The sequence below is a fragment of the Aethalodelphis obliquidens genome, unplaced genomic scaffold (genome assembly GCF_003676395.1).
Source record: "Aethalodelphis obliquidens isolate GAN/ISIS:26980383/991018 unplaced genomic scaffold, ASM367639v1 scaffold35, whole genome shotgun sequence".
NCBI classification, from domain to species: Eukaryota; Metazoa; Chordata; class Mammalia; order Artiodactyla; family Delphinidae; genus Aethalodelphis; species Aethalodelphis obliquidens.
Window position 1 is genome coordinate 7035213 of NW_020837979.1, and position 14537 is coordinate 7049749.

Here is a 14537-nt window from a genome sequence, read left to right on the forward strand (position 1 = left end):
GCCTTTTTCATGCATTAGCAGCCCACTGAGAAAAATCACTTGGCAAGTTCTTTCATGACAACACTTGAGTTATAACTACTCATAAGCCTCTCTGTATCTGCTTCAATAAAGTTTGAGTTACACTCAAACCCAGAAAGAGTTATAATGAACAGCTCCAGGAAGAAAATCTAGGTAATCAAGAAAAGGAAATTCATGCTTGTATTCAAGTAACCCTAAAAAAGAAAAAAGAAGAAAGAAAGGAAAAGAAAAGGAAATTCACTTTTGTTGATACCAAAGTTTTTTTTGTTGAGTGTCTGAATGGAATTATTTATAAAATTAAGAAAAGTTAAAAGAGAAAAAGATTCTTATTATTTGATTATCAATAACACCTAAATCTTTGGAAACCTTTGCATTTTTACTTGGAATAGCAAAAATTTTAGAGCTGAAAGGGACTTTCATCTAGTCTCTCATTTTACCAAAGGGAAAACAAGATGCACAAAGTTTGAATGCTTTCAGCAAAACATCACCACACATCCAAATCTAAATAAATTAGGAATGATTCAGTAAATAAAATACCCCAAAATCCAGAACCAAACCTGGTCACAATCTTTTACATTCCTGGTTTCATTTCTGGTTCCATCCCACAATGTCCTCCATCTACCAATATTACTTGGAGTAATAAACCAAACTAAGTTCCAGTTAAAACCTACAGAAAACAAAGGAGGTCAGTCTGAGATGTACAAGTAGAAAAGGTGTATGAATTCAAATAAATGATACAATCAGAAAACAAAGACCTCACGCAACAGAGCCTCCACTGGTGGATGCCTTGTTGTGAAGATGCTTCACTTCAATAAAGATAATTCCTAATATGATAAACATAAAGATTATGTAACAAGACACGGAGGACACAGAATTTATCCTCAAGGAGCTTCACAGAAGAGACAGAGAGGGAGAGAGAGCAAACGAGTAAAAAACCAGAAATTGCAAAATGCTAAATGCCATGAATTAAAGGAATTTAATGCTTTTACAGGTGACCAGAATTGAAATGTGTTCCCTTTTGTCCTACATTTTAGACAGTGTATTTAAGGGGGATCATAGAACACTGAACCACTGTACTGGTGGTGACTTCCCAAAGCACCAAATCCAGAATGAGAAAGTCAGACACTTCCTAGCAGAGGAGAAACCTAGACCCAAGTTACTGAAGGAGAAAAAGGAGTTAACCAGGCAAAGAGAGTGCATATATCAGACACAATGAGCACAAAAACCTAAAGGTAATACATGTATGGTGCCTCAGGAGGACTCATTAAAAGGTATCTGAATCAACTGAGAAGCTTTTTGTAGGTTACTGATTTCTTGAGCCCACTCAAGATCTAGGGAACCAGAAACTGGGGGTCGGAGCTAGGCAGCGTATTTTTAGCAATCTTTCCAGGTCAGATTTGAATGGTTTTTCTTTCTTTATAAATGAAGAAACTGAGGCACAGAGAACTTGTCCAGGATCACACAGGCAGAGATGGGATTTGAACCCAGGAAGTTCTGATTCCGAAGTCAAAGACAGTAACCCTGCTGGCATAATCAAATTTGCATTTCAGAAAGCTACCTCTGGTATAAATGATAGGGCAGAATCCCAACTAGTCAAGCAGCAGGAAAAGGTAGGAAGCTTTTCTAGCTAATTGGGATGACAAACACACATCTGACTTGCAGCAGTGGCAGGCAAGATGAAGATATATGAATCAGATAAATACTAAGGAGATCAATCAGCAACACAAATGACCAACTGGTTGTATATAGAAAGGGGGAGGGAAGAATCAAGGATAATTCTCAGGTCTCATCAGGTAACAGAAACCTTAGTCTGGCCCAGCATCAACCATCCGGCCCAGCAGCATGAGATCAACCAGTACCATCTCCAAAGGCAGCTCTGCCAATATTCCACACTAGAGCAGATTCCGAGACAGGGTGACAAGGGAAGGTAGTTAATGATCGATGCTTGGCACCTCACCTCCAAAAACTTGCCAGTCCTCATCTGACTCTATTCACCTCATAAAAATAGTCTGTGATTTGCTATACTGCCACAGTATTCATTAACAAACATCTCCAGAATAACAAAACATTGGACTACATCTGTATGCTGCTGAGTTTGAAAAGCTCTTCTGGCTAGTAATAGAAATTAACAGCTTCTGAGTGCTTACTGTTTATCAGGAATTGTGCTGACCAATTATTAGACATACTGTATGTCATTTAATCCTCAAAACAACTCTATTAAATTAAGCTTAAAGATGATGATACTTTATAAAAGGCATCCAGCTAGAAAGTTACATACCAGGAACTCAAGCCCAAATCTGACACCAAGATTGTACTGACTTCCTAGAAAATGGGAAATACAGTAATCAAGTTTCTGAAAATTATTTGACACAGCTACAAAATATATCAATGATATAACAACATGCTTAACAGTCTTACCTACCATGGTTTCTAAAGTGTTCTTTCAATGTGTACTGAACTTCCTACCCCTGATTCAAGAGAATGTCCTAAAATGTCAACCATATTACAAAAGTTCATGAAAGTGACACATAACATCAGTTATTTAACTTGAGACTTTTATACTCTACCTACATTTCAGCCCTACTTTTCTACCTACCCATTACATACTACAGCTTAAAGATTTCAGTAAACCAAGAGTCAAATCTACAATCCAGTCATGCTGATAATGAAAGCTTTAAAACCTTTAAGGAATGTGTAAGAGTATTTTTATGTAGGTACATCTTTCTGCAGATCATTTTTCCTTTATCAAAGCTACAGTATTCTTACTAATATTTGCCCTTCCAGCCCCAATCCTTTATTCTAAACTTACTGCAGACTTCCAGAAATAAAAGGCAATTTTCTATGGTATTCAACTCAGTTTTTTCACAGGCCACATTCCTCCATCATCAGGAGAGAAAAAATGTTATAACTTAATGGCCTTTAAACAGTGAAGCTATTGGGACTTCCCTGGTGGCGCAGTTGTTAAAAATCCGCCTGCCAATGCAGGGGACATGGGTTTGATCCCTGCTCCGAAAAGATCCCACATGCCACGGAGCAACTAAGCCCGTGCGCCACAACTACTGAGCCTGTGCTCTAGAGCCCGCACATCACAACTACTGAAGCCCACACGCCTAGAGCCCGTGGCTCTGCAGCAAGAGAAGCCACCGCAGTGAGAAGCCGACGCACCGCAACAAACAGTAGCCCCTGCTTGCTGCAACTAGAGAAAGCCCATGCACAGCAACAAAGACCCAATGCAGCCAGAAATAAAAATTAATTTTTTTTAAATGAAGCTATTAAAAATATTGCATATGTAGTTTTTTTAAGAAACAGCCAAACTACTTTCTAAAGTGGCTTCACATTTAATATTCACAACAACAATGAATGGAGATGTGTATTTTTTCCACATCCAGTATTTAGTATTTTTCCACATCCAGCCGGTATTTAGCATTATGGCTACTTTTCCTTTAAGCTGTTCTAATAGATGTGTGGTGCTATCAAGGTCTTCCTTTGCATTTCCTTAAAGGCTAGTGAAGTTAAACATTTTTTGGTCTACTTTGCCATACATATACATTCCGTGAAATGTGTCTTCATATCTTTTACCCTTTTCTAATTGGATTGATTTTCTTTTAATGTTGAGTTTTGAGAACTCTTTATACGCCCTTTATGAGTCATCAGTCAGATATGTGGTTTACATATACTTTCTTCCAATTTGTAGCTTGTCTTTTCATCCACTTAACAGGGTTTTTTAACCAGAGCAAAAATTTTGAATTTTCATGAGGTACCATTTATCAAGTTTTTTCTTTATGCTTTTGGTGTCATGAAAAAGAACTCTGCACCAACTCATAGGTCCTGAAGATTTTTAACTATGTTATATTCCAAAAGTTGGGTATTTTAATGTTTTGTATTTTGATCTTTTGCCTATGGTTATCCAACTGCTCCAGCAACATTTCAACTATCCATCCTATATACGTAAAATTGCTTTTGCACCTTTGTCAAAATCCACTTGGCTATACTTGTATGGGGCTATTTCTAAGTCCTCTATTCTGCTCTATTGATTTATGTCTTTCCCTCTGACACTAATAAACTGTCATGATTAAGGTAGCTACACAAAAAGTCTTGAAATCAGAGTGATTGCTTTTATTCTTCTTTTTCAGAATTGTTTTATCTATTATTAATTCCTTCAAACTTTTCAAATAAAATTTGGAATATTCTTGTGTGAATTTACAAAAAGAATCTTGCTGTAATTTTTTTAATATTATTATTTTTTTAATTTTTGGCTGTGTTGGGTCTTTGTTGCTGTGCACGGGCTTTCTCTAGTTGTGGTGAGTGGGGGCCACTCTTCATTGTGGTCCATGGGCTTCTCATTGCCATGGCTTCTCTTGCTGCAGAGCACGGGCTCTAGGTACGTGGGCTTCAGTAGTTGCAGCACATGGGCTCAGCAGCTGTGGCACACAGGCTTAGCTGCTCCGCGGCATGTGGGAACTTCCCGGACCAGGGCTCGAACCCATGTCCCCTGCATTGGCAGGTGGATTCTTAACCACTGCGCAACCAGGGAAGTCCGTCTTGCTGTAATTTTAATAGTAACTGCATTAACTGTATGTGAATTTAAAGAAAACCAACATCTTTATTATGTTGAGTTTTCCAATCCATGAACACCATATTTCTCCATTTATTTAGATCTTCTTTGATTTCTTTCATCAGTGTTTTGCGATTTTCACAAAATTCGTATTTAATTTTTAAAGTAATCTGAAGTGGTATTTTTAATTTCTGTTTCTACATACTCATTTCTAATATACAAAATGTGACTGAATTTTTTTATGTTGATCTGGTATACTGCAACCTTGTTGAACCCACTTATTAGTTCTTTGCACTAAGCAAGGAGTTACGATTTGAAATTAAAAGTACAACCCACCCCCCAAAAAAAACTAGACTTCATCAAAATTTAGAATATTTGCTGTGCAAAAGACCATATGAAGGGAATTTAAAAAAACAAGCCACAAAGTGGAAGAAAATATCTGCAAACTACATATCTGAAAAAAAACCTAGTATCTAGACTATGTAAAGAACTCTCAAAACACATCAGTAAAAACCCAAACAATCCAATTAGAAAATGGACAAAAGGCATGAAAAGACATTTCACTAAATAGTATTTACAGATGGCAAATAAAGGATGTTCCACATCAATAGCCATTTGGAAAATGCAAATTAAAATCACAATGGGATATCACTACACCATCAGAATGTCCTCTCCCCAAACAACAGTGGTAATAACCAGTGTTTGCTGAAGATGAAGAGGACCTGGATCACGCACACATTGCTAGTGAAAATGTAAGCTGGTACAGCCACTCTGGAAAACAGTCTATCATTTTCCTGGAAAACTAAAAATGTACTTACCATATGACCCAGCAATTGCACTCATGCACATTTATCCCAGGGTAACAAAAAATTTATCTCATGCAGAAACTTGTAGACAAATGCTTGTAGCAGCTTCATTTGCAACAGCCAAAAACTGGAAACAACCCACATGTCCTTCACAATGGGTGAATGGTTAAATAAACTGTGGTTCATCCCCATTCCATGGAATACTATTCAGCAATAAAATGGAATGAACTATTGATACATGCAACAACTTGGACGGATCGCAAGAAAATCAGACTGACTGGAAAGAAGCCAATTCCCAGAGGTTATATACATATATGATTCCACTTATAAAATTTTTTATTTTCAAAAATTCATATAAGTACAGAAAAGATTCATGGTTACTAGGGTTTAGTGAGAGGAGGTGCACAGAAAGGAGATGATTATGGTTACAAATGAACAACATGAGAGATCCTTGCAATGATGGTCTGTATTTTGACTGTGGTAGTGAATATACAAATCTGCACATGTGATAATACTGTATAACACTAAACACAAACATACACGTGTGCTAGTGCAAGTGAAACTGGGAAAATCTGAATATGATCAGTGAACTATATCAGTGTCAATATCCAAGTTGTGATACTGTACAGTTTTACAAGATGTTATCATTAGAGGAAACCAAATAAAAGACACAGGAATCCCTCTATTAATTCTTACAACTGCGTGTGAATCTATAATAATCTTAAAAGTTTAATTAACAAAACTGAACACTGTTTAAAGGAGAAGGCAAATCTCAAACTGAGAAAAAGAAATGTCTGCAATACATATATCTGATGAAAGATTTGTCTATAATATATAAAAAAATTCCTATGACCCAACATTAAAGAACACAATTTTTAAATGGGCAAATGATTTCAACACTTAACCAAATGAGATATAATGATGGGAAATAAACACATGACAAGATGGTCAGTAACACTAGCTAATAAGGAAATGTAAACAAAATCACAATGAGATGCCACTACACAGCCACCAGAATGACTAAAATGAAGGGCTGATAATATTAAGTGTTGAGAGAGGATGTGGAGCAACTGGAACACACCTCAAGAGAGAATGCAAAACTGGCACAGCCACTTTGGAAAAGACAGTTTGGCAGTTTCTTCAAGTTAAACATACACACTTACCATATGACCCAGCAATCCCACTCCCAGGTATTTACCTAAGAGAAACGAAAACATATGTCCACACAAAGACTTGTACTCAAATGTTCACAGCAGCTTTATTCATAATCACAAGAAGCTGGGAAAAAAACCCTAAATATCCAACTACCAGATAATTCATAAACAAATTGTCATCTATCCACACAAAAGGATACTACTCAATGATAAAAGTAAAGAATGTTACACACACCAACATGGATGAATCTCAAGAGATTATTTCACGTGACACCCAGCCAGCCAATAAAGGCTACATTCTCTATGATTCTAGTTATAGGAATTTTTAGAAAAGTGAAAACTACAGTGACCCCCCCACACACACAAAACACAAAAGCTACAGTGATTTTTGGCCAGAAAGGACTGCCTACAAAGGGTCATGAGGGAACTTTTTGGGTTAATGGAAATATTCAGTATCATGATTGTGGTGAAAGAAGCACAACTGTATAATTTATCAAAGTTTATTAACTCCACACTTTAACTTTGTGTATTTTATGTCAATTACACCTCAAAGAAGAGGATTTAAATTTCTAGGGATACTATAAAAACGGATGAGAAGTTACAGAATGGATTTATCAGTTTACTGAAAACAGTTAAGGTTAAAATTACATATACCTAATATAAGTCATTTTACCCATTTTTATAAGTTATGAAAATAAGAATCAACATATAATATTCTTATAACACCTTAATTTCTATTAACACACTGTAATATGTAACTAAAATGACATTACTGTGAAGGAATCTTTTAAAAACATGGTATTTCTTTATTAATTGTATGTAAAGGCATGTGATCAACTTTGGTGCTTGGCTTTTTGGAATAATCAAAAATCATGCATAAAAATAAAAAATGAGACACTTCACTTTGAGATCAATACACTAAAGTCTTTTAAATACACATAATATAACCAAAAAAAAAGTTCATTGTAAAGAAGTAAAAGAAAAATTAACCTGTTTGCAAATCTCCTCTCAACTCCAAACTGGCAAATTTTATTTATTAATGACAGACATTTTCCACTAAAAAGTTGTCTGATTTAAGTTCTACAAGAACATAGGAAATCCAACCCTTTCCCAAATTATTCCACAATTCAAAATCTCCAAGCTTCCTAGGATTCTCTCCTACCAACCCCTCTTCTCCAATGTCTCTTTTATTTTTACCCTCTGAGGAGGTCTTACATCCTGGCTCAAAATTTCTCTGACACGGAGAGGTGGGGGTCTATGCCCCTCCCCTTTAATATGAGACTGTGTGACTGTTTACTCAACAGAATATGGCAGAAATGATGTTACAGTTTCTAAGCCCAGGCCTTGTACTTCCGGGCTCTTGAGACATTCACTGCCAAGCTAATGAGGATGTCCAGGCCACATAGAGAGGCCAAGGATAGGTGTTCCAGCTGACGTGCCAACCAACAGCGACTATCAACCACCAGAAGTGAGTGATGTGCAAGTGAGATAGCCTTTAAGATGACTCCATCACAGTCATCATTTACCTGCAACCACATGGAGACCTCCAAGCAAGACCAATCTGAGCTCAGTCAACCCTCAGAACCAAGAGAGACGATGATTTTTGTTGTTTTAAAGAACTAAGTTTGGGATGACCTGTTATGATACAATAATAACTGAAGCACTCACATATTTCCTTCTGTTCCTAATGGATACCAGGGCCTACAGAAGTAGAAACCACACCAGTCCTTCTTCTCTCCCCACCCCCAACTTGACCAAAAAAAAAAAACAAAAAAATCGTTCGTAATCTATAAGTACTGAGGGAAGACACGGTGATATCTAACTCTTTGCACTTTACTTTGGTTTCCGCTCCTCCCCTGAAACAGGCTCAATAAGAACAAACAAGAGGAAAAACATAAGGAGGAATCCCATTCTTTACTCCTAACTCTATCCCAGCAGTGCCAGTAGCAATAAAGGAAACAGGGAAATCTAGTCCTGCCTTCTCCATAAGATGCCTTTTGGCATCTCTTTTCCTCCAACCTCCATCTCTTCTTACCCAGCACTCCTTGACAACAGTTACATATACAAACAGGAAAAACAAGACGAAAGAGGGAAAAGCCCAGCAGTCATTGCTCCTCACTAGCTCTCACCATTTGCACCACAGAACCCAACAGTTCTCACTCCCCACTCCCTCAATGGAGTTCTATCTTAAGCACCACAACCCATTAATAAATTCAGAGGTACCCAATCATGTCTTTTAAAAAAAAAAAAAGCCCTCCGAGCTTAAAACTTCCTTATGAACTGGGTCTTGACGTCTTTAAAAGGCATGTGAAACCATACTGCATTGTACAATGCAAGCAAACAGAATGTATCTTATTACCTTCCACAAAATTCAGCCTAATTCTCCACTTTCTAAATACCTCATAGTTGAAGCGGTAAGAATACAAAAGCAAGTATAAGCGTCATCTTGTAGACCTCCAAATATATATAATCTAAGTTCACACATTTTTATGGATTCCAATGTGTTTAACTATAAAATCAGTTCAGGGCAGCTTTGTCAAACCAGAACGAGTACCCTCAAAGGGGGCAGGTGAGATGGGTTAGGAGGGGGAAATGCAGGGTTGTGGGTAATTTCAGAAGACTGAAAATTCTCCCCAGTAACTTTTATCTGTTTAATTTGTTTTAATTTTAATATGATAATAAAGATTTAAGATGAACATTCCATGAATCAGATGGATAGACACTTTATCACAGTTCACTGTCATAGAATATCAACCAAAGCTTTTGTTTACAAACCTCCACTAAGTTGTTTCACATTGACAAAAAAGAGCAGAAGCAGACTTAATATGTAAATTAAACATTTTAGCCAAGAGAAGGTGCTATAAAACAAAGGTGAAAATCATTAGTTCATACTGAAAAAGATTAGAAAAATTGAGTTCTTACTAGTATATGCATGCTGAACTCAAAAGAAGTCCATTATAGGAGGCAATACTTTCACAATAAAATAGTGATTTAGATCCTGCTACTCAAAAGAATAATTCCAAGATAAGCAGCATTAGTATCACGTCGTTAGAAATGCAAAATCTTAGGTCCCACCCAAGACTTACTACATCAAAATCCTCATTTCAACAAGACCCACAGGTGAATCACATGCACATTAAAATATGAGAAGCACTGGTTTAGAATCAACAAAACACTATCATTCACATCAATACTGCAAATTTGAACTTCAAAAATTTTTATATTTGTTACTGTTTGATATAAGTGTATTTAGGGTTTCATAACTGCCTAAGAGGTAAGCTTATACTTAGTTTTGGGCCTGAAGATATATATATAAGCAATATTAACAATTTAAGTCAACATTCTCAATTAACACCTTAAGGACACAAGTTATGTTCTAAATTAATTGATTAGACTGAGCACTTCCGGCACTCAACAGATAGTGAACTCATAGTCTTTGTATTCCGTAAAAGTAACTCTGGTCCTTAATCACTGTTAAAGGATTCTTCCCACCTAATTTCCTTTTGTAACACCTGGCATAACCAAACAAATATTAATAAAATTTTGATGCAGGTAACCACGCTCAGGAGAGGGTACTTCTCACTTGCTGAACAACATCATCATTAGAATGGTCTGGCTGCACCTGTGTGCAGGCACTAGCTAAGCAACTGAAGATCTTGGATACTCTTCATCATCAACCCTTGCTTCTCAAGAGACAGAAACATACAGCACACTCCCATTCCTTCCAATCTGGCTTGCTCTCCTGACGGCAGATTTAATTACAAAGGGATCTGGAAGACATATGTAATAACTTTAGGATGCAAATTTTAAATCTCAAGGGTAGCACTCCCATACTTAACCTAAACTTCACATTCTCCCTTCATCTCCTCACTGTATTATCTGTGCATATGCCTATTTGCTATATTAAAACGTAAGCTCCTTTGAGAACAGAAAACTCCTTTTTGTGTGCTCAATTCACCTCCCATTTTAAAAAATAAATTTATTTATTTTTGGCTGCACTGGGCCATCGTTGCTGCATATGGGATTTCTCTAGTTATGGTGAGTGGGGTGGGGGTGGGGGGGGCTACTCCTCACTGCAGTGCGCAGACTTCTTATTGCAGTGGCCTCTCCCGCTGTGGAGCACGAGCTCTAGGCCTCAGTAGTCATGGCACACAGGCTCAGTAGTTGTGGCACACGGGCCCAGTCGCTCCACAGCATATGGGATCTTCCCAGACCAGGGCTTGAACCCGTGTCCCCTACACTGGCAGGCAGATTCCCAACGACTGCGCCATCAGGGAAGTCCCCACCTCCCTACCTTTTACAACTAGCAACCAGCAGGGAATGTAACACGTTCTTAACAGGCACTATTAAAGAAAAAGCCCTATTTTAGAATGGCAACCACAATTTTCATACAATTAGAAAGGCTCACCAGTTTCATCACTGAGGCTTAATAAAAACCTCATCTACCACCATAACAATTACTATATTTTGATCGTAGTAAAACTTCCAAATTGAATTTTCTGAAACAATAAATTCAAACACCAGTTTAAAAATCCCACTGAGAGAAAACTACAGCTACATTTTATTTACCTAACACAGACAAGGATCCTTTGTATGTGAATTTTCCAAATGAATGGAAACGTACCATTCTTTAAAATTCATATTTAAAATGTAAATCTTTCTTATAACTGATTATGTAACCCCCTGAAATATTTACAAATGTCTGGGGTTGTTTCAGTACAATGGGGAGAGGGAAGACGAGAGTGGGTAGGATGCAGATGAAACAAGGTTATCTGTGAATCAGTAATATCTGAAACTGGGTGATGGACAGGTGTGTTCATTAAACTATTCTACTTCTATATACGTTTGAAATTTTTTATTTAAGAAAATTTACACTATAGTAACCAAAACAATGTGGTACTGGTATAAGGATAAACATAAACATCAAAAGAATAAAACTGTCCAGAAATAAATCCATTCATCCATGGCCAATTGATTTGACAGTGGTGCCAAAACCAATCAATAGGGGAAGAAATAGTCTCTTCAACAAATGGTGCTGGGACTATATCTCCACACGTAAAAGAATAAAGTTTTGGACCCCTACCCCACACTATCTACAAAAATTAACTCAAAATGGGTTATAACCTAAATGTTAGAGCTAAAACAATAAAACTCTTAAGAAGAAAACATAGGTGAATCTTCACACCCTGGCATGACTTAACAGTAGATTTTTAGATACAATACCCAAAGCACAAGCAACAATAACAAAAATTAGGTCAGCTGGATTGTATCAAAATTTAAAAACTTTTGTAAAAATGATACTATGTCAAGACAGTGAAAAGACAACCCACATAATGGGAGAAAATATTTACAAATCATGTACCTTATAAGGATCAAGTATCCTGAATATATAAAGAACTCTTAAAACTCAAGCGAAACAAGCTAATTTAAAAATGAGTAAAGGACTTGCACAGACATTTGTCCAAAGATATACAAATGACCAATGAATACATAGAAAGATGTTCAACATCATTAGTAACCAGGGAAATGCCAATCACAATAACAATGAGACACCACTTCACAATCGCTAGGATGGCTATTAATGGAAAAAAAAGGAACAGAATTGTTGGCAAAGATATGAAGAAATCAGAACCCTTGTACATTCTGGTGGTGCTGTAAAATGGTGCAGCTGCTGTAGAAAAGTTTGGTGGTTCCTCAAAAAGTTAAACATAGGATGATCTACCACTTCCACTCCTAGATATATACTATACTCAAAAGAACTGAAAACTGGTACTCAAACATCTAGACACAAATGTTCATAGCAGCACTTTTCACAACAGCCAAAAGGTGGAAACAACTGAAACATCCATCATCAGATGAATGGATAAACATTATGTGGTATATATACACAGTGGAATATTATTCAGCCATAAAAACAAAATGAAGTACTGATATATTCTGCACATAGATGAACCTCGAAAACATGCAAAATGAAAGAACCCACACACAAAAGGTTATACATGGTATGATTCCATTTATATGAAATATCCAGAATAGGTAAATCAAAAGACAGTATATTAGTGGTTGCTAAGGGCTCAGAGGAGGACAGAAAGGGAAAGTAACTGCTTAATGGATATAAGAACTTCTTTGGGGGTGATGAAAATGTTTTGAAACTAGACAGAGAAGACTGAACAACACCGTGAATGTACTAAATCTCACAGAATTGTACATTTAAAATGGTTACTTTTATGTTATATGAATTTAGCCTCAAAAAAATTTCACAAGGGCTTCCCTGGTGGCGCAGTGGTTGGGAGTCCGCCTGCCGATGCAGGGCGCGCGGTTCGTGTCCCGGTCCGGGAGGATCCCACATGCCTTGGAGCAGCTGGGCCCGTGGGCCATGGCCCCTGAGCCTGCGCGTCCGGAGCCTGTGCTCCGCAGCGGGAGAGGCCACAACAGTGAGAGGCCCGCGTACCGCAAAAAAAAAAAAAAAAAAATTCACAAAACTGATTACGTGTTTCATACCAACCTGAATGGGAGTAAACTAATATAATTTAGCACTTCAGTCATCATTCAGGAGTGACAAGTTTGTAGGCCTGCAAAAGAATTTTGTTCTTAAACCAAACAACACAATGCCAACTGCTACTTACAAGTCTCTAATAACTCCCCTCCATTCTAATTACCAATAGGCTGAGATGACCAAGTTGTGAAAATTCTAAGTTCAGAGTGAGAACGTGAAAAGAAGACTTACACAGGAAAAAAAAAAAAAAAAAAAGAATAACTTTAGCAGATACCTATAATGAAAGTGTGACTTTTAAACACTGTGAGCTACACCACAATGAAATGCAGGGTGAACCTCCTCTGCAACCTGGTTTGAAAAGCCATTGTGGAGTTGGAAATCTGAAATATGAACTGGATATTAAATATAAGAGAATTTGTTAATTGCACTAGGTGGGATAAGGGTATTATGGTTACATAAGGAAACATTTAGAAAGAAAATGTCAAGATGTCTATAAAATAAAATACATAAAGCAAAAATGAGGACAAAATACTGGTAATGATTAAATCTAGGTGATGCGTATATAAGAGTTCCTTATACTATTCCTTCAACTTTTCTGTGTGCTTGAAATTTTTATAATAAAAAGTTAAAATTTTAAACTTTAATCCCAACATTTCATTGTTTAAGACTTATTAGCTACTAATATGTCTGAAAGAGAAAATCACTTCTCTTAAATTCCTAAGAGAACAATGGATAATCCAGTAAGTATGTGTCTTTTTTCCCCCCAGGTTCATTCCTGACAAGTAATGCCTTCAAGTAACATCCAACCTTAAGTAAAAGGTCACTGACCTGAAGTGGGGGATTATAAAACAAAATACCAGACAATAGTACTACTGTCCTTGTACTGTTTTACAGGACTTTAAATATTGACTTTGTATATGCAAGGTATAAGTCAAACCACTTAAAAAAAAAATAGAAACAGCATGTATAAACTCTAACCCAAGATAAGAAGGGGGAAAAATAGAAACAAAGCATTGCAGAATTGGCACAAATAAAAAACAAACCAGGATGGCTGAAATAAGATCAAATATATCATTAATCACAAGCAATGTGTAAGTAACTTTAAACTCTTAAAGGTGTTATCAAATTGGTTTAGTAAGAATTCAATTTTATGCAGTTTATCCAAAGACCTCAAACAAGTACATAGAAAGGTTAAAAGTTTAAAAAGAAAAATTAAATCCTCAACAAAACACTAGCAAACCAAATCCAAGAACATATAACAAGGATTGCACACCATGACCAACTGGGATATATCCCAGGATTGCAAAGTTGGTTCAACATATGAAAATTGATTAATGTAATCCACCATATATAAATGGTATAAGACACAAAAACCACATAATCATCTCACAGATGAAGAGACAGCAATGTAACAAAATCCAACACCCATTCACGGGGCGGGGGGCGGGAGGGGGGGACACACCTAACACAATGCGAAAAACTGAAAGCTTCCCCCCCATCCCATGATC

At 36.8% G+C, this 14537-nt stretch overlaps 1 protein-coding gene across 8 annotated transcripts in view; it reads right to left on the reverse strand.

Annotated features, from left to right (window-relative positions):
- EIF5B (eukaryotic translation initiation factor 5B) overlaps window positions 1-14537 on the reverse strand; it is a 69371-nt gene that overhangs the window by 45365 nt on the left and 9469 nt on the right. For 4 of the 8 annotated variants that reach the window (XM_027128828.1, XM_027128822.1, XM_027128821.1 and 1 more), the window contains one exon: window positions 6543-6577. The exons of 3 other annotated variants lie outside the window; for them this stretch is intronic. In XM_027128828.1, coding sequence (XP_026984629.1) covers window positions 6543-6577 — 35 coding nt within the window. Of the gene's footprint in view, window positions 1-2296; window positions 2341-6542; window positions 6578-14537 lie in introns of all 8 variants that reach the window. One more of the 8 variants, XM_027128825.1, reaches the window with a different exon arrangement.